General features: G+C 43.2%; 2 protein-coding genes across 2 annotated transcripts; both read right to left on the reverse strand.

Annotated features, from left to right (window-relative positions):
- Positions 1-327: 327 nt before the first annotated feature.
- LOC146027188 (olfactory receptor 1C1-like) lies at positions 328-1,269 on the reverse strand. Its single transcript, XM_083158146.1, has one exon. It carries the CDS (start codon positions 1,267-1,269, stop codon positions 328-330), a length of 942 nt encoding a protein of 313 aa, XP_083014272.1.
- Positions 1,270-18,458: 17,189 nt separating this feature from the next.
- On the reverse strand, positions 18,459-19,397 carry LOC146027189 (olfactory receptor 5J3-like). Its single transcript, XM_083158147.1, has one exon. It carries the CDS (start codon positions 19,395-19,397, stop codon positions 18,459-18,461), a length of 939 nt encoding a protein of 312 aa, XP_083014273.1.
- Positions 19,398-20,171: the final 774 nt, after the last annotated feature.

The following is a 20,171-nucleotide window of genomic DNA, read 5'->3' on the forward strand; positions in this document are numbered from 1 at the left end:
CCAAGGACCCCTCTATCAGTCATTCTTATTTTTATAATTAATCTTGGGGGGTCCCCTCAGATTCTGGAGACCCAAGGCTCCTGTCTAACGCAGCTGTCTTACCTCCAGTACATTATTAAATAAACGGAGGTGAAAATAACAAAATATAGAAAAACTAGTCTCTGCAAATGAAAGTCTATATGTATTTATTATACAGATTCTGAGCCAACTGAGATCATCTAAGCTCCAAAAACTGAATCTGTCATGTTCCTGCTGTCATATTTTCATCCATTGCGCATTCGTTACTGAAGAAGAAGGATGAGGAGGAGAAGAAGCTGGATGCACAGTCTAACATTTGAGATATCTTTTTAAGATGTTCTCTATGGCTGTCAGGACCTGTTTGTTCCTCAGAGTATAAACAAGAGGGTTTAGCATCGGGACCACCGCTGTGTACAGCAGGGAGAGAAACTTGTTTCGTTCCGGAGAATACTGTGACTCCGGGACCATGTAGGAACTGAGCGATGTACCATAGAACAATATGACAACGGTGAGATGGGAGGAGCAGCTGGAGAACGCCTTTCCTCTGCCCGCTGAGCTGCGGATCTTTATGACCGTAGCAATTATACATGTATAAGAGACTAATATCAGTATAAAGGGCATAAGCCCCAAAAATATACTGTCCACATATACCAGTATCTTAATATATGTGATGTCATCACTAGAGAGTGATATCATGGTTTTCAGATCGCAGTAGAAATTACTAACGTCTTGGGAGTTGCAGAATGATAACGTAGAAACTAGAACTGAGTAGGATAAAGAATTTAAAAAACCAACAAGCCAGGAGACAGAGAATAGTGTAATACACAAACTCTTGGTCATAATGGTTGTATAGTGCAGGGGGTCACAGATAGCGACATAGCGGTCATACGCCATAGCACTTAAGAGTAAAAACTCTGACACAGCACAAAATGCAAAGAAGAACATCTGAGTGATGCATGCTGGGAAGGCAATTCTGGTGTCACCTGTTACCAGGACAGATATAAATCTTGGGAGGACACTGGAGACGTAGACGATGTCCTGCAGTGAGAGGTTACATAGGAAATAGTACATAGGGGTGTGGAGCTGTGGGGTCAGATATATAAGACCAGTGATAATCAGGTTCCCCAGCAATGTCAGTAAATACATCACCAGGATCCCAATGAAGAGCAGAAGCTGTAGGTCTGCAGAGATGGAGAACGCCAGGAGGTGAAAGTCTCCCTGTACTGTGCAGTTTATGAGATATTCCGTCATTGCTGGTGCAGGATCAGGATCACCTGATGGGGTCAGTAATGGGAGAAGCAGAAATCATGTCCCATGTAGGCTTCACCTTCTATTAGCAATGGAAGTCAGAAAATGTAACACAGGAGACAAAAACATAATTTTTGGTCATAATGTTACATTTGTTGCCCTTATTTTCCTTCTGCCGTTGATTTGATAACATACGAACGCTCAGTGGTTAGTCCACTGATGTTATTTTCTTGTAACATTTTCATCCTAATTTGGATGGTCTTGGCCTAAAGGTAACAGTGGGTCCATTCAATTCCGCCCATCCTGTCCTATTACACACTTTTATATAGTAACGTAAATGTTGGTTCCTCCAATGTGAATTCAGAGGCTGGTCACCGGTATGTTTTAGTTTTTAAAATCTTAAATCGTTATTAATTCCCAGTCCTAGTGTACGTGAGGGATGCATCGACATTTTGTCCCTGGTAGTGGTAAAGGGTATCTTCTGAAAAGCATGAATAAAAAAACAGTGGTGAATCTAAGGAGTTATTGATGGCCCTTGTTCCTGACACAGGGGTACACATCTGTATCAGATGTCACTGTGACCTCAGAGCGCCAGTACTGTTGGACCAATCTGTGACATAGATGATCTCTCTGATCTATGCTCCAGCTGGTGGAGATGCATCGAGTCTTGGAGAGATAGAGTTGAGAAGTTGTAATAACCAACCAATACACTTCTAGATTTCATCTTACACAGTCTTTGAAATGGCAGTTAGGAGGTTATTGGTTGCAATTACTCCACTGTAACTCTCCCTAATGATTGAGACACCTCCTCATCTGTGACATAGGAATGGCCCGGTAAAGGACCGAAAAGAAGACATCTCGGAAAACCTCAGAGCCAAAATTCAGATTTAGTTCAAATCAGAAATACCTTCTACCTAAAAAAGGTATATGAAACGAAACCTTTAGGGGCGCAGTGGGCAGGAGCCGCTTGACTCAGTAGCAGCTGCAAAATGTCAGGTGTGTCAAACCTGAAAGAAGAATACCAATTCTCAAAATTCTCAAATTCATTGGATTGACTTTACATCATTTTATAATAATAAAACCAATGACAGTTTGATAAACCATTACGGTGAACATGTTAACATATTGTGAATAAAAAATAAGTTAAAATAAATTGATACAAGCAATTTAGGAGCGGTATTTAGCTGTGTAACTCTGTCCTCACTGTCCATTCCTATAAGCACCTGGGTGCAATATGGACCAACTCTGTGTTGTCAGAGTGAATATAATTACCGTCCGCCTTGTTGGATTTGTAGGGTCATGGATCTTGGATGGAATAAGAAATTTCCTTCTTTGGTCCAAAGTCCCTTTCACTGTCATTGATTTTATTATTATAAAATGTAAAAAATTCTCAAATTCATTGGATTGACTTTACATCATTTTATAATAATAAAACCAATGACAGTTTGATAAACCATTACGGTGAACATGTTAACATATTGTGAATAAAAAATAAGTTAATATAAATTGATACAAGCAATTTAGGATTGGTATTTAGCTGTGTAACTCTGTCCTCACTGTCCATTCCTATAAGCACCTGGGTGCAATATGGACCAACTCTGTGTTGTCAGAGTGAATATAATTACCGTCCGCCTTGTTGGATTTGTAGGATCATGGATCTTGGATGGAATAAGAAATTTCCTTCTTTGGTCCAAAGTCCCTTTCACTGTCATTGATTTTATTATTATAAAATGATGTAAAGTCAATCCAATGAATTTGAGAATTTTTTACTAAGTGCTGCATACTCCCCCCCCCCCCCCATATTTAGTTAAAATCAGATACTCTGTTACTGTCCAACAATACACATAATGCTATCAAATACATTTCAGTAGATAACAAAATCATTCATATGAGGAATTTCTGAAGCCTCAATTTATCCATTTTTAAACACACAAGCTAGACTTATCTCGGGTGAACATTGTTTAAAAGTGAAAGATGAAAAATGTACATGTATAATTATATAGATGTGTAACACAAGATTACTACATACTTACAGGCAATCAAAGGATCAATTTAAAAATTATTTATTAAGATTTTTATTAATGCCTAAGCAGGTTTTGTACCATTAAGCCACAAGATTTTATAAAACATTTAATAAAATTGTTGCCACTTTGTTTAACCAGAAGAATCTTATCTAATGAGGTTTGCATAGTTTATGGGAATAATATCAGGGCCAGTACAGAAAACATTTAAAAAACACGGTTTAGCTATTTAAAACTCATTGCGTATGATAAATTGTGCTACAACCAATCAACTCCTTTCATGTGTTTGAAAATGACAGCTGGGAGCTGATTGGCCAGAGCAACGCTTATTATACATAATGAGTTTTAAATAGCTAAAACTTGCTGATTAACGGGCCTCTTAATATCATAAGTGTGTCATTTATTTAATCTATATATTGTTTTATATATTTTATACTTTTATTTTGTTAAACATTAATTAATAAATGTCTTGATTGATTAATGTATAACTAACTGGTCTTCCAGTAGGATGGGGAAAAGAAACACAATGTAATAATTAATTAAAATTTAGCTGGTAAAAAAAGTATTTTTGTTCACGACAACATACAGTAATGTAACAAATAATCATTCACAATTTATATTTGAAAGCTAAACTGTAACATTTACCTGGACCACTTGAACTAAATACATAGAAGACTCTCTGATGGTATCATGGCACATACAGTATATAAGGATTGCTCCCATTTGCTTAGTGCAAGGAAGGACAGCAATATATATACACAGCTGCAGTTATGCCTCAGGGACAGCCCTTTGTGAATACATTTACTAAAGATTTCCCAGAACAATTAATGTTTATTATTTTGTTTTTCTTTTGTGCGTTATTGTGTTTACTATACAGTAATTATCATTTACAGTATTAATTGCATAAGTGTTTTCTCTATTCTGTGTATACCGTAATACACAAGCCATTGTTGGTGGTTGTTCAAAAAGGTAAATAGAGAAAATGAATGATACAACTTGATTAATTAATTAATTGATCTTTTTAAATTTTAAGGTTTTTGGTGGCAAGTTAGGACGGATGCTGAAATACACTCCTGAGCGGGCTGTTTTAGGTATTCCTCCAAAGGGGTGTGGATCATTAGGTCACCATGCTGGTTGGTCGACAGTCTTTAGGTCGCACCATTGGGTCGACATGCATTTAGGTTGACATGAGTCTAGGTCGACATGCAGGAAGGTCAACATGAGTCTAGGTTGCCATGGGTTAGGTCAACAGGGTCATTAGGTCGACAGGGTCATTAGGTCAACATGGGGTTTTTCACATTTTTTGTCACAAATGTTGACACAGTCAACATGGACACTGAAACGTAGAACTGCGTCCCCTCGCATGGCTTGCTGCTTTCACCATGCTTCGGGCATGGTGCCTCACTAAGCTCGGCACATTATTTTATTCTCCCGCCATGCATGTTGACCCAATGGTGTCGACCTAATGACTGTCGACCAACATGCTGGTGATCCAATGACTGTATCCCCCCCCCCAAAGGGACAGAGATTTGCCCCAGGTTGCAGAAAATTACTTCTTACAAGAAGTGTGGGGCAAACAAACATCATCCTACAAGATTGGATACAACCAACCCCTGTCAATTTTCAGTTCATAAGGAAACACGTGTCTTCAGTTATCGCATGGATTGTTTTGAGATGAGCTTTGACAAGACAAACAGAGTATCTTCCTTTTTGAGACATGGGAAAGTTCTATCACATCTTTGCCAACTTCAACACAATCCCAAATTTATAATAGTATGTGGCTGACTCAGTGGTACGAAACTCGCATTTTGCTTGGTGATCCCAGCGGCTGAGTGTCAGACATCTTTCTTTGTTTATATAGTCCAACATATCTCATTTATGTTAATGCTTAGAAATTATACGTACATTTACCATAATAGTAAATATTGGTTTATATGTAAGTTGTTCTGTAATAATGGAACACTATGACCTGACGATCTTTATTTCATCACTATGCGTTGGACCTTGGTGGACCTTGAAAAAGCTGCTGAGGGCAGCGAAACGCGTAGGTGCATTTTTGGTGACCTCAGATCCAGTTTACACCCACAGCCAGCTATACCCACTACTTCTGGAAAAAGTGGAACAAACAGAATCCACAGAGGGACTTCTATCCACCTTGTTTGGGACTGTCAAGCTCTCAGGCTCCACCAACTGACCCACCCACCTACTCCGTGGCAACTAAGAACATTTGGGAGTACGCCACCTCCTAAAGGCCCGGTTTCAAGTTTTGGGGTTGAGGATTCAGCACTAACTGAGCATCAGCTCCCCAGCAACACCTGGATTACAAATTGTCTCTCTAAAAAAGTGTGGTACCTCATTATCCACCTTGAGGGAAAAAAAGGTACTTGTTTCCTAGAACGGCCACAATCGCGGGCATCGTGTACCTTAAAGTTAAGGTACACGATGCCCGCGATGGACCCGATTTTCTTTGAAATCAGGTCCATTTTGCCGGCAAAGGCAAAATCGGGGGCATCGCGTCGGTCGCGTGCATTAACATGGCCCCCGACGCGACCGACGCGATGCCCACGATTTTGCCATAGGCTTCAATGTTAAAATATTTTTATCATTCAAATCGGGAGCATCGCGTCGGTCTTGTGCCATTATAATGCCACAAGATGAGATGGACTTGATTAAGTCCATCTCACATAGGAAACAATGTGAAATGGGCCAATCTGACCCATTTCACATTGTATATGGCCCCGTCATGGGTTACGCAACCCCATTGTGAGCGTCACCCCACGATTGGCACCAACCCGAAGCATGGCGAGCGCAGCGAGCCCGCGAGGGGTGGCGGGGCGCATCCTCCTACCTTTTCATACCCCTACTATCCACGTCGGCGTGGAGTTGAGAATATAAAGTGTGGCGAGCGCAGCGTGGCGAGCAGACGCGTATACCTGTGAAGTTATACGGGTGCGCTCGCCACACTTTATGTTCTCAACTCCACACCGACGTGGATAGTAGGGGTATGAAAAGGACGGAGGATGCGCACCACCGCCCCTCGCGGGCTCGCTGCGCTCGCCACGCTTCGGGTTGGCGTCAATCGTGGGGTGGCGTTGAGGGGGTAAATCTTGGGGTCTGGGGAATACTTTACATTGAATCCAATGTAAAATAGGGTCCCAGGGACCCTATTCACATTTGATTCAATGTAAAAATCGGGTCGATCGCGTCAGTCGCATCGCATGCGATTTGGTCGCATGCGATGCGACCGACGCCATTTTTCCGACACGATCACCCCGATGCAAATCGGTGTGGCCGTGCTAGGAAACAAGTACCGAAAAAAATCCCACAGACTGGCTCTTCGGATGACATATGTGTGACTATTGATCTGAACGTTACTTTTATACTTCTATTTCAATGAATTTTAGTGATTTATGTATTTTATTGTAATATACAATGTTGTATGATTAAAAACCCCTTTCTCTGTACACACCTGACCACCCTTCCCTTTTTCTTGTTAATTTATCCATTTCATTTATCCAATCAAATTTAAATCATCATATCTTAGCGCAATCTTCCACTCTCTTTTGCTCCCTCAAAACCCACTTCTTCCGACTAGCCTATCCCTCCTCCTCCTAACCTCTTTTGCTCCTCCTATCCTGCCTACCCTACCCCTCCATCCGTTCCTACTTATCCCATTGTTTTTCGTTCGTCCACCAACCTCCTTTTAGTCTGTTTACTCTTATGAGTAGGGCCCACCTTCCTCACGTACTCACCCTACCTCTTTACCTCACCAGTGCTCCTGCCCTGTTCTTCCCTTCCTCTACTTCATCTTCAGTCTCCTCGACAATTTCGACACCTACTTAGGAACTGATGCTGATTTTAGTTCTACCAGCTATACCCCTATTTATGCTGTATTTTATCAACACACCCTGTATGCTACCTTGTCATTTGTTTTTTGTTTCCTATGTATGGCGCTGCGGACACTTTGTAGCGCCTTATAAATAAACAAACTACTGCTACTAAGATCTGAGTCCCCTCATAAACCATGGTCCACAAGAGAGGTTAGAGATTGTCTCCTTCCTCCAGATCTCTTATCAGTGAAGCCTGTCTGCTATGCATCTCACTTGATAAGGAAGGAGTATCAATCACTTTGAAAACAGCAGACGAATTCTGCATGTATTGTAGAAAATCCATTACCAGGGACATTCCCTAGTTCCAGCAAGGAACGGGTCAAATCCCAAGGGTGGGAGGGATGAGGGAGTCTGCAAGTATAACTGTCCCTCTTGTCAATAAGTCAGTGGTACTTCTTGGGGGACCAGCAAACTAGCTAGAAGCGACCTGTTTGATATCATGTGGAGACCCCCCCACTACAGAATGAGTACTTGGGTGTAAGATACAGTTCTGTCATTTTTTTATTCCCTTTTATTTATGAATTGCATTTCTCTTGTGTGTACTTTTAAAATCATTGTAATCTTGTAACCATTTTTATCACTTAAAGCTCTGTAGTATTTCTAGGAATATATAATACATATTCACAGTTATGATTTTGTGATTCTCAGGACCTTTTAAGCCAAAGAAGAGTGGTCAAACAGTTACCTTGGTTCTATACTGTATTGTGTGGTCAGGGGCAGCAAGGCGCCCATGCGCAATTCAACAGCGCTAAATCAAGCCTGCTGGTGACGGGGTACCTCATAGAGGGGACTTGTGTGTCCAAAATGAACCCCAGTCACGGCCGGTGATGCTCAGATTGAAGTATCTGAACAGGCGAACGGTGGGTCCGTGACACATGGGGCCTTATTCTAGTTCACCCTTTCTGACAAAATCCTTCTTAGATAGACAAAACCATGTGCACTGCAGGTGGGGCAGATGTTACTTGTGCAGATATAATTAGATTTGGGTGGGATTTTATTTCAAAGTGAGATCTATATTGCAGTGTAAAAATAAAGCAGCCAGTATTTGCCCTGCACAGAAACAAAATCACTCACACAAATCTAATTCTCTCTGCACATTTTACATCTGCCTCCCTGCAGTGCACATGGTTTTGTCCATCTAAGAAGGATTTTGTCAGAAAGAGTGAACTAGAATAAGGCCCATAGTAACATAGTAACTAAGGCTGAAAAAAAGACGATAGTCCATCGAGTTCAACCTATCTAACTTGTTACTACTGACGTGAGGAAGTCATAGCTATAGGATTACCTTAGTGGTCAAAAATGCATCCATTTTGATTTAAATTCATTAACAGTAGTTGCTGTAATCACCCCTACCGGCAATGAGTTCCAGAATTTTACTCCTCTAATGGTTCAGAATCCTCTTCTTAACAAGTACAGAATTTATTTTCCTTGAGCCTCAGTACATGCCTGAGTGTCCTAAGTAGAGGCCTTTTAGTGACCAATCATCTCCCAGTTCCATATGATTTCCAATACTGTATTTGAACATACTAATATCACCTCCCCATCTTCATTTCTCCAGTGAAAAAATATTCAGCTTGGTTAATCTATCTTTGTATTCTAGTGATTCAAGACCTTTAACAAGCTTAGTCATCCTTCTCTGTACCTGTTACCATTCATTTATATCCTTTTTAAGGTGCGTTGCCAGAACTGAAAACAATATTCCAAGTGTGGTCTCACCAATGCCTTGTAAAGAGGCACTATCACATTGGCATCCCTTGAATCCATACCCCTTTTAATGCATGCCAGCGTCCTGTTTGCTTTTGCTGCTGCAATTGAGCAGTGTGCACTATTACCCAATTTTTCATCTATGATGACCCCCAAGTCCTTCTCTACAGCAGAATTTCCTATAATAACTCCATTAAGCCTAGAAGTAGCTTGATAATTTTTGTTCCCATAATGAATTACTTTACATTTTTCAATGTTAAACTGCATTTTCCACCTTTCCAGTTTATTTAAGTCACATTGTAGTGTTTCCACATCCTCTCCTGAGTTAATTTCCTTACTCAATTTAATGTCATCTGCAAATATTACAATTTTACTCACTATGTCCCTTCCAATACCATTAATGAATATATTAAACAAGGTGGATCCCAATATTGAACCTTGCGTGACTCCACTTTGGACCTTACCCCAGCTGGAATGTATGCCATTTACCACCACTCTCTGTCCCCGATTGTGCAACCAGTTTTCAATCCAATTACAAATTTTATCCCCTAACCCTAAGTTACCTAGTTTCGTTAATAACCTTTTATGATGCACCGTGACAAAAGCTTTAGCGAAATCAAACAGTATTACACCAACAGATTTCCCTAAGTCCAGCCCCCTACTGACTTCTTTATAGAAGCTTATTAAATTAGTCTGACATGATCTTTTTTTGAGGAACCCATGGTGAGCCTTACTTATCACTTTCTTCTGTTCGAAGAAATTTTGGATACTATCTCTTATTATTCCTTCTAATATTTTCCCCACAATGGATGTAAGGCTGACGATCTATAGTTTCAGGGTTAGTTTTGCTACCTTTCTTTCATATTGGTACTACGTTAGCTATGCGCCAGTTAAGGAAAAAGGGGTGTTTTGTTAGTGGTGTGGCGCTACTTCAGGTTAATCATAGATTTCTTCTTAATACTTATCTTTTGTTTTTCTTAATCATGTGGGGTGATCTCTCTTCTCTCCTTTTTCATTTTTTGATCTCGCAGATTGGTATAGAGGAGATAAAAGATAAGAGGATGTGTTTTTAAAGTGAGAATTTTACATGCTTGTCCTAATCCTTTTAAAAGAAGAATATGTCCCAGTTTGTAGGTATTCCTACCTCACTTCCACATCAATGTAGTGAGGGTAAGCCTATCTGGGTTTCTTTATACTCAACTGATCGTAGGTCTCCATGGATTCGTACCTTACTTACGTAAGAGCATTTAAAAACTTTCGCATCAAGGTATCTTTTCAATATACAGGCACTGTATGTGATGCCTTCACATCAAGGTATATTTTCAAATGTATGCAAATGCGTACCAATACTCACAATTGTATTTGTGTAATCCCTCTCATAAAGGTTTCTTTTCCAATGCGTCGATTTAAAGGATTTTATTTTTTATATAAAAAATTGGTCAACTGGTGGAGGGGCAGGTCCGTTCCTCCTAGAGCAGGCAGGGCATGGGTACAGGGCTGCTAACCGGTAAACAGGCTCTGTACAATAAAAAACCTCTGTCCTACCTTACTTCCAGGGGGGGGGACGGTTCACTGCCAAGAAAAAACAAACCTCCAGCAGAAAATAGCATCAAATGAAATAGCAAGTCCCCCTGCCAACGCGTTTCGAGATCCACATCTCTTTATCAAGGCATGGAGGACATGCTAGTGGGCTTGCTATTTATGGTGTTTGACATCAAAAATGGTGGCCCTTCCGTTTCCTGTTCACAACAAACATTATGTTTCTGCTTGATTTAAAACATTCTCTATAGCCTAGGATATAAAGATAGTCCCGACTAGCATGCATCTATTATTCAGCTGTAAATTTGAAAAAAGATTATGATATATTATATATTCCTTCGCTACACTCCGCGGGTGTAGTAATATGGCAGTTTCTCTACTTCCTGCAGTCCGCATCACTTCTACTCCAACTATCAGCCGGAAGGTGTAACAGTATTGATGTCTTATCCTTAAGGTGATCCGGGTGTAGTAAGATGGCCACCGTGTTATTTCCTGCTCTCCACGTATGTCAGTATGTCCCGCAAGTCTTGTTTGGGTGTAGTAATATGGCCACTGTGTATCTTCTTGTTCTTAAAGTCACTTCCGGTTTGGCTCTCAGCCAAAAAGTGACGCGAAATCACGTACTGGTCTTTCTTCCCGGAGTTCCTTCTAATAGCGGCATTTCCTTTTCATTAGCTAAGATGCTAGGTATTAGTTCCATGTTTAAAGTGTTGATGGAAGCGACATATCGGAGTTTTTCAAAGTTTTTAGAAGCGATGTTTTCATGATTAAGAAAAACAAAAGATAAGTATCAAGAAGAAATCTATGATTAACCTGAAGTAGCGCCACGCCACTACCAAATACCCCCCCTTTTTGCTATACTATTTAATCGGGACTTTAGGGAATAGTCCCAATTTTTGAGTATAGGCGGGCAGCAGAACTCCAGAAAGAAGCGCCAAGGTCTCTTTTTTATGCGCCAGTCCGTTGGTACCATCCCCGAGTTTATTGATTCCTCGAATATCAGATATAATGGTAACATTAATCTGAAACATTGGTCTTCATAGCAAATTCGCAGGGGACCGAGTGAACTAGAATCTGGCTCAAAGTACCAACCAATCAGCTTGTAATTGCCATGTACAGGCAACAAAAAAATGATCAGGAGATGATTGGTACATTATCTCTCTCCATTTTATCACTCTCCAAGGCTTAATACATCTGCATCTATCATATCCATCTTCATATATATCCATTTTATGTATGTTATATCCAGGGCTATTTTTCAGCAGGCTCCAGCAGGAACTGAGGCCCTTATTCTAGATCACTCTTTCTGACAAAAGCCTTCTTAGATGGACAAAACCATGTGCACTGCAGGTGGGGAAGATGTTACTTGTGCAGAGAGAGAGTTAGATTTGGGTGGGGTTTTACTTCAAAGTGAGATCTATATTGCAGTGTAAAAATAAAGCAGTCAGTATTTACCCTGCACAGAAACAAAATAACTCACCCAAATCTAATTCTCTCTGCACATTTTAAATCTGCCCCCCTGCAGTGCACATGGTTTTGTCCATCTAAGAAGGATTTTGTCAGAAAGAGTGAACTAGAATAAGGGCCTCAGTTCCTGCTGGAGCCTGCTGAAAAATAGCCCTGGTTATATCCAGGGGTTAAAGTGAGGGGGAATGGGGGGGGGCTGAGTTCCATCTCTCTACCACAGCCCAGAACAGTAATTCCAACAGAAAAGCCGGTTCCTGCTTCTTCTTCTACATACAGTGTTTGTGATGTCATGCCATCACCACCGCTGAAGTGAAGAAGAGCCACTAAGAGGAGCAGGCTATGTGCTTGCTGACAGGGCAGGCAACAGGGGGGTTCAAGGGGGACACCTGTACCGGGCCCCAAGCTTGTGAGGGGCCCCAAAGTTCTGACGGGCTGTAAGCATAGCTGCGGCAGTGCAGTGCCTAGAAATGGTTTATAAAGGCACCCACCTGGATTCCTGTAAGGGTACTTACCCAGACACCCCTCCAGTATTAGTGAATATTAATTGTGTCTTTTGTAATAATAAAAAAACACATTCAATAAGCGGTATACAAAAAAATTTCTGCTCAAGGGGGCATTGTTAGGGGGCCCCAGAGATATCAGTGTACCGGGCCCCAAGATTTCTGTTGCCAGCCCTGCTTGCTGAACACAGGGTGAGAGGGGGCTGGACGGACTAAGAGGTGGGGAAGCTGCTGGAGGGACACAGGGCATAGAGATTCTGAGGGACATGGACAGTGAGCTGCTGGAGTGACAGCACAACTGTGGACATTGGCCCTTATTCAGATCTGATAGCAGTACAAATTTGTTCTCAAAATGGACAAAACCATGTGAACTGCAGGTGGGGCAGATGGAACATGTGCAGCGAGAGTTAAATTTGGGTGGGGTGTGTTGAAGCTGAAATCTAAATTGCAGTGTAAAAGTAATGCAGCCAGTATTTACCCTGCACAGAAACAAAATAACTCACACAAATCTAACTCTCTATACCCCACCTGCAGTGCACATGGTTTTGCCCAGTTTGAGAACAAATTTGTACTGTGATCAGAACTGAATAAGGGCCATTATGCGTATAAGGGGCACTACTGTGTAATTTAATAGGACAAAAACAATATACACTGGGTATATTGGGCGCAAATTGATTCTTTCTGTAACACTTAATGTTTTGATTGAATCAATAATTGACTGATTACACACAGTTATTATTTAATGTTATGCTGCTCCCAATCGAATTAAAAAATTCAACCAGAAAATATTTTTTTTTTACAGAGAGCGCACTGAGTTGATCAATAAATGATTGAATTTATTAAAAAATTAAAATTCCATTTATTTAATATACACACATATACCCACACGTATGGAAAAAAATATATAAAAAAATCTAAAAACACACATTAATGTCCAGCATTAGAAACAATTTATCCTTATTAATTTATAAACTTTTTCATAAACTGTTAGGGCTCTAACCCACTCTATATTAGTTGGTAGCAGTGTCTCCTTGGGGAGTTACTTTAAATTAGAGATTTGCAGCGGCCACTTTTTCGGGTTTTGGTTTTGGATCTGGATCTCCCTTCGTGTTTTGGATCTGGATTGGTTTTGGCAAAACCACCCTTGTGGGTTTTGGTTTTGGATCTGGATTTTTATGAAAAAATGCTAAAAATGGCTAAAATAACAGAATTTGGGCCTGTTTTTGCCCCTAAAGTATTATTGACCTCAATAACATTAGTTTCCACTCATTTCTAGTCAATTTTGATCACTTCACAGCTCACAAAATTGTTTTCATTTACTGTAGTTGGGCCAAAAGGGTATACCGAGGTAGCTGGATGACTAAGCTAAGCGACAGCAGTGGGCACCACATACATGTGGACATAGGCGTGCGCACAGGGGGTGCCGAGGGTGCACAGGCACCTCCTAATGACCGGCACCCCCCGCACAATATCAGCACTTCCTAATGACCGGCAGCGGCAGTGCCCCCTCCCCCGGCCGCCTAGCAGTACCTGCGCTGGGCTGGGCTGCTTCAGCAGTCAGCAGGACGCAAAGTTTCAAAAGGGGGTGTGGTCACGGGGGCCGTGATTAGGCCACGCCCCTGCCTTTTCCTGTGCCCGGGTGAACTAGTGCAGCTGCAGTAGTAGTGAAGTAGTGCAGCTGCAGGCCACCTAGCAGTACCTGCGCTGGGCTGGGCTGGCCTGGGCTCCTTCAGCAGTCAGCAGGACTCGAAGGTTTCAAAAGGGGGCGTGGTCACGGGGGGTCCGTGATTAGGCCACGCCCCTGCCCTAACCCCCCTACTAAGTGCTTAACCCTAACCTTCCCACCCTACAGCCTAACCCCCTACTAAGTGCTTAACCCTAACCTTCCCACCCTACAGCCTATCCCTAACCCCCCTACTAAGTGCTTAACCCTAACCTTTCCACCCTACAGCCTATCCCTAACCCTATACTAAGTGCTTAACCCTAACCTTCCACCCCACAGCCTATCCCTAACCCCCTAGTAAGTGCTTAACCCTAACCTTCCACCCCACAGCCTATCCCTAACCCCATACTAAGTAATTAACCCTAACCTTCCCACCCTACAGCCTATCCCTAACCCCCCTACTAAGTGCTTAACCCTAACCTTCCCACCCTACAGCCTATCCCTAACCCCCCTACTAAGTGCTTAACCCTAACCTTCCCACCCTACAGCCTATCCCTAACCCCATACTAAGTAATTAACCCTATCCTTCACACCCCATAGCCTATCCCTAACCCCATGGCCGGATTAAGGTATATGGGGGCCCTGGACAACAAACTTATGGGGCCTCTATCAATAAAAGTAATATATATATTTTTTTAAAACATAATCAATTACTATCTCACTTCTATAACACACTTCAGATGGCATCAGGGCTGTAACTAGGGGTTGGATAGGATGGAACTAGCCAGGGGCACTGTTTGAGGGATGGAGGCATTACCTGGCTCATTTTGCCAATCTGTAGGGGGCTGGGCATTACCAGTTCATGGAGGAATATGAGGACTGTATTTCAAGATCCCTTCCCCTTTCAAAGTAGTGCTATGTATATGCTTTGTATATGGTTTCTTGTTGCATGCCCTCTCTTTATTAATTCTGCTGCAGATCATCTCTCCCCCCTATATCTCTCTAACTGCTGCAGATCATCTCTCCCCCCCCCCACCTCCCTTATGTCTCTCTAACTTACTGTAGGTCATAACTTGTAGTATTCTCTATAATTTGCCCCATGCTTGCATATACAGTATCCTACAAAGATTGCCCCTAATATTCCCCATACCTTACTACTCTTGTACCACCCTACTTCCCAACCCTTCCTGCCAAACACCCCTAGCCACTGTTACTACAGTGTCATCCTGCTCAATTTTCTCTGTGGACCAATAAGTCCATGGTCACACCTCACCTTAACGTGTATTAACCTTTCTTCTACATTTTATGTTTTTATATTCAAGTTTTTCAACAGTATGGCCAATACAGCGTGGATGGCAAATTTATAAGCAAATATTATAAGGATTGGTAAAGTCCTTCACATTTACCATGAGCACCCAGACTCCTAGCTACAGTTCTTCTGGATAGTATTTATTATGCTTGTTTGTCCTTACCATCTGCATGCACCAGGGGGTGCCAGTTGCCAAACCCAGCAGCGAGGGAGTCAGGACAGGAGCCAGGCGCCCCGGGGCTCTGGCTGCTGCTGGGCAGGCTTTGGGGAACCGGGGAAGGGCTGCTCTCAGTACTCTGTGCTGCACTGTCTGCTGCTGATTAAAATGGTGCCATCCCGGATGCGCCGCCGTGTCCTATGTCATCCCTTGCTACGATGGCTCCTGGGATTTCTCACGAGACTCGTTGGGCCAATGCAGGCACAATGCTGAGCGATCCCAGGCTGGCTCCTGGGATATCTCGCGTATCACAAGACTGAGAGACTTGCCGGGCCGGGGCAGGCGCAGGGCTGCGCGGCCGCGTGTGTACATTCAGCAGCTGCGGCATATACATACTGGAGTGTGGGGCCTTTGATGTGTGGAGGCCCTGGGGCGACCGCCCCTATCGCCCTGTACTGGATCCGCCACTGCGTAACCCCCTTACTAAGTGCTTAAGCCTAACCATCCCACCCCCTCGCAGGCTAATCCTGAGTTCCCCCAGCATCCTTACTCTAAGCCCCTTTCTAAGTGCTCAACCCTAACCTTCCCTTCCTACAGACTCTAACCCCCCCCCTGCCTATCCCTTCCCATGTCTAACACTAACCGCAGTTTACTATTAACCTCCCCCTCACAGCCTATTCCTAGTGCCTAACACTAACCCTTCCTCCCTGCAGCCTAATCCTAAGAGCCCCCCAGCAGTCTACCCCTAGTAAACTGTATCCCCTCCCTTTCTAAGTGCCTAGTCCTAACTTTCCCTCCCCTGAGCTAGTGCCTGAACCTAACCCTCATATCCTGCTTCCTAAACCTAACTCCTATTTCCCGCAGCCTAACCCTACCCCCCTTCCTGCAGCCTAACCCTCCCCCTTCCCACAGCCTAACCCTACCCTCCCTTCCTGCAGCCTAACCCTACCCTCCCTTCCTGCAGCCTAACCCTACCCTCCCTTCCTGCAGCCTAACCCTACCCTCCCTTCGCACAGCCTAACAATAACCCCCCTTCCCACAGCCTAACCCTTCCCCTTTCCCACAGCCAAACCCTACCCGCTTCCCGCAGCCTACCCCCCTCCCACATCCTAACCCTACCCCCCTTCCTGCAGCCTAAACCTACCCTCCCTTCACACAGCCTAACCCTCCCCCTTCCCACATCCTAACCCTACCCCAATTCCCACAGCCTAACCCTTCCCTTCCCACAGCCTAACCCTACCCTCCTTCCTGCAGCCTAACCCTACCCTCCCTTCGCACAGCCTAACCCTCCCCACATCCTAACCCTACCCCCCTTCCCACAGCCTAACCCTACCCCCCTTCCTGCAGCCTAACCCTACCCTCCCTTCGCATAGCCTAACCCTTCCCACATCCTAACCCTACCCCCCTTCCCACAGCCTAACCCTCCCCCTTTCCCACAGCCTAACCCTACCCCCCTTCCCGCAGCCTACATTCCCTCCCTCAGCTTAACCCTTTCCACAGCCTAACCTTAAGCATACCTCCCATACCTCCCAACATTTGCGTGCAGCTGAGGGACAGCATGCATGCGCACAGCGTCTATTCACAGACTACAGAAGGGGACTCCCACTGCCGGCCGCAGGAGGGACGCGGGAACGTCCCAAAATACCGGGACGTTCCCGCGTTAAGCGTGACAGTTGGGAGGTATGCTTAAGTACCCCACCAGTGCCTAGGTAAACCCCCACCCACTGTCTAATGCTAACCCGCCTGAATACTTATGTTTGCTATGCTAGCATTTATGATTCTGTCCTTGGTATCCTCATCAATGTCTTGTGGCCACAAGTCGGGAGTCATTCATTGGTATTCTAACTGACGGCATCCTGGCCGCCAGGATTTTAACCGCATCCCCACTAGACCCCCAGGGACTCTTTGTCAGCATTCTAATCGTGTCGTCCATGTCATTATGATAAATGTCAACATCATGTTTAATGTCAACATACTGCATTTGAAAATATGATCATGTCAACATCCAGAATCACAACACAATTGTTGTCAACAAAATATACCAGTCTGTATTAAATTGGTATATTAAACTAGAGATGCGGATTAGTTCTAAAGAAATAACAATCTAAAAACAATTCTCTTTATCCCATTCCCAATATTAAAAAAAACCTGGCTTGGATCTTCCTGCAGATCAGAATTCATATTTTGAATCCAAATTTTTGGTTTTAGGTTTGTTTTGTATTGTGTATTGATTTTAGCTGGTTTTATAATTAAAATAAAAAAATCCAGATCCAAAATCAAAACACGAGGGTTGTTCTGAAGAAGTGAAACATACGCAGTGAAATCTAAAACCATTACATAAGGGTGTCTGCAATGGCGGTGTATATACCTATGGGCTGCAGCCCCCCCAAGTGAAATCTGACACTGTCTGTGAGACTGCACGAGATTCATTGTGACTGGCAGTGACTTCCTATTGGAAGTCTGACCTGCCAGTCACCAAGGCAGTCCCACTGGGAGCTGTTCCCTCCCTCTGGGACGCCTCTCCGAGGGGCAGTCCATAAAATCCAGGGATTGCGCATACGCAGTACCTACGTCGGTACTGCGCACACGCCAGTCCAGTGCCTGTCACCTGCGTTCCACGGGGCCAGGAGGAGTGGCAGTGGCGGCAAGGGGTGGGTGCCTGCTTCGTGGCCAGGGGCAGCCCCCTCCTGCCATAAGGTACGAGCCACCATTAGGTGTGTGATCATCTCTAGTTATGCTACATTTGGAAGCAGATTCAATGAGGCTCAGGTTACCCAACCGATATACTTGATGCTTTTTGCACGCAACCCATAGACAAGTGAGAAAAGTAAACAACATATTCCCGCCTGCAATTACCCACAATTCCAGCAACCTTGCACTTATTTGAATCTTGCTTTGCTTTGTACACAGTTAATGGATCTACTTTCACACAGATGAACAAGTTAACATTTCAAATATTTTTTTAAAATATTGTCCATAGATTTTAAAACCTGTTTGTTCCTCAGAGTATAAACTAGAGGGTTTAGCATTGGGGCTACCGCTGTGTAAAGCAAGGAGAGATATTTGTCTCGTGCCCGAGAGACCTTCGACTCTGGCACCATGTAGGAGATGAGGGACGTCCCATAGAATAATAATACAACGGTGAGATGGGAGGAGCAGCTGGAGAACGCCTTTACTCTGCCCGCGGAGCTGCGGATCTTTATAATGGTAACAATTATACATGTATAAGAGACTAATATCAGCACAAAGGGCGAAAGTCCCAAAACAACATTTTCCATAGATAGCAGCATTTTAATACCTGTGATGTCACCACTAGACTGTGATATCATGGTTTTCAGATCACAGTAGAAATGACCAACTAATTGGTTGCAGAATGATACATTAGAAATCAGCACAGCATAGATCAATGAATTAAAAAAACAGACAAGCGTAGGGACAGAAATAAGCGTAATACACACATTTTTGTTCATAATGGTTGTATAGTGCAGGGGGTTACAGATGGCCACATAGCGGTCATAGGCCATACATGTTAGGAGTAAAAACTCTGCCACAATGCAAAACGTAAAGAAGAACATCTGAGTGATGCATGCTGGGAAGGCAATTCTGGTGTCACCTGTTACCAGGATAGACAGAAATTTTGGGAGGATGCTGGAGACGTAGACGATGTCCTGCACGGAGAGGTTACACAGGAAATAGTACATAGGGGTGTGGAGCTGTGGGGTCAGACATATAAGACCAGTGATAATCAGGTTCCCCAGCACGGTCAGTAAATACATCACCAGGATCCCAATGAAGAACAAAAGCTGTAGGTCTGCAGAGATGGAGAACGCCAGGAGGTGAAAGTCTCCCTGTACTGTGCAGTTTATGAGATATTCCGTCATTCCACCTCCAGGCTCCGGATCGGCCGCAGCAGAAGCGTCACAGAGTCACCTGATGGGGTCAGTAAGGGGAGAAAGTCATTGAGTGCTACGTTCAAGTTTGCAAGATACATTTTAGGGCCAACATATAGGGGTAGAGTTATCTTCTGTGTATAATCCATCATGTATAATAAGCCTGTCAAGCACTGAGATCTCATCCCTGGTTCACTGCTTCTTCCAGATACAGGGATTAGAGAAAGTCACATTACCTCCAAATGTGTAGACAAAGATGACCTCCAGCCATAAATATCTTGCAGTGATTGGTTACTAGCACTGATCCACTAATGTCTCCCTTATATACACAGTACAGTAATGAGAACTGGGTAAACATCCAACAGTTCATATTCAGAGTGTCATGTTCCTTCGTTGAAGGGATTTGGACCCAGGTGAGGCAACATTAGGTTCCACCAGTTTAGACCATCCTCTTGTTCCTGGTTCTATGAATGGTCTAGTGTGAGCGATGAAATGTATCTACAATGATTATGTTGGGTGGTAATTCTGGAAGTCCATACTAAGAAACTCTTGATGGATTAAGGGTCTATTGATGGGCAAAGTTCCAAAATGGGAATATATATTTTGCATAGAATGATCAAATCTGATTATGCCATAAAACTACCAGCACCACTAATCCTAATATGCCAAATGGGTCATTACTGTGTAACAAACACTCCAACAGCACACCTGTGTACATACTGTATCAGAGCAGAAACACACACACACACAATGTACAGCCTAGCA

Source organism: Crinia signifera, chromosome 8 (assembly GCF_055691185.1).
Source record: "Crinia signifera chromosome 8, ASM5569118v1, whole genome shotgun sequence".
Lineage (NCBI taxonomy): Eukaryota > Metazoa > Chordata > Amphibia > Anura > Myobatrachidae > Crinia > Crinia signifera.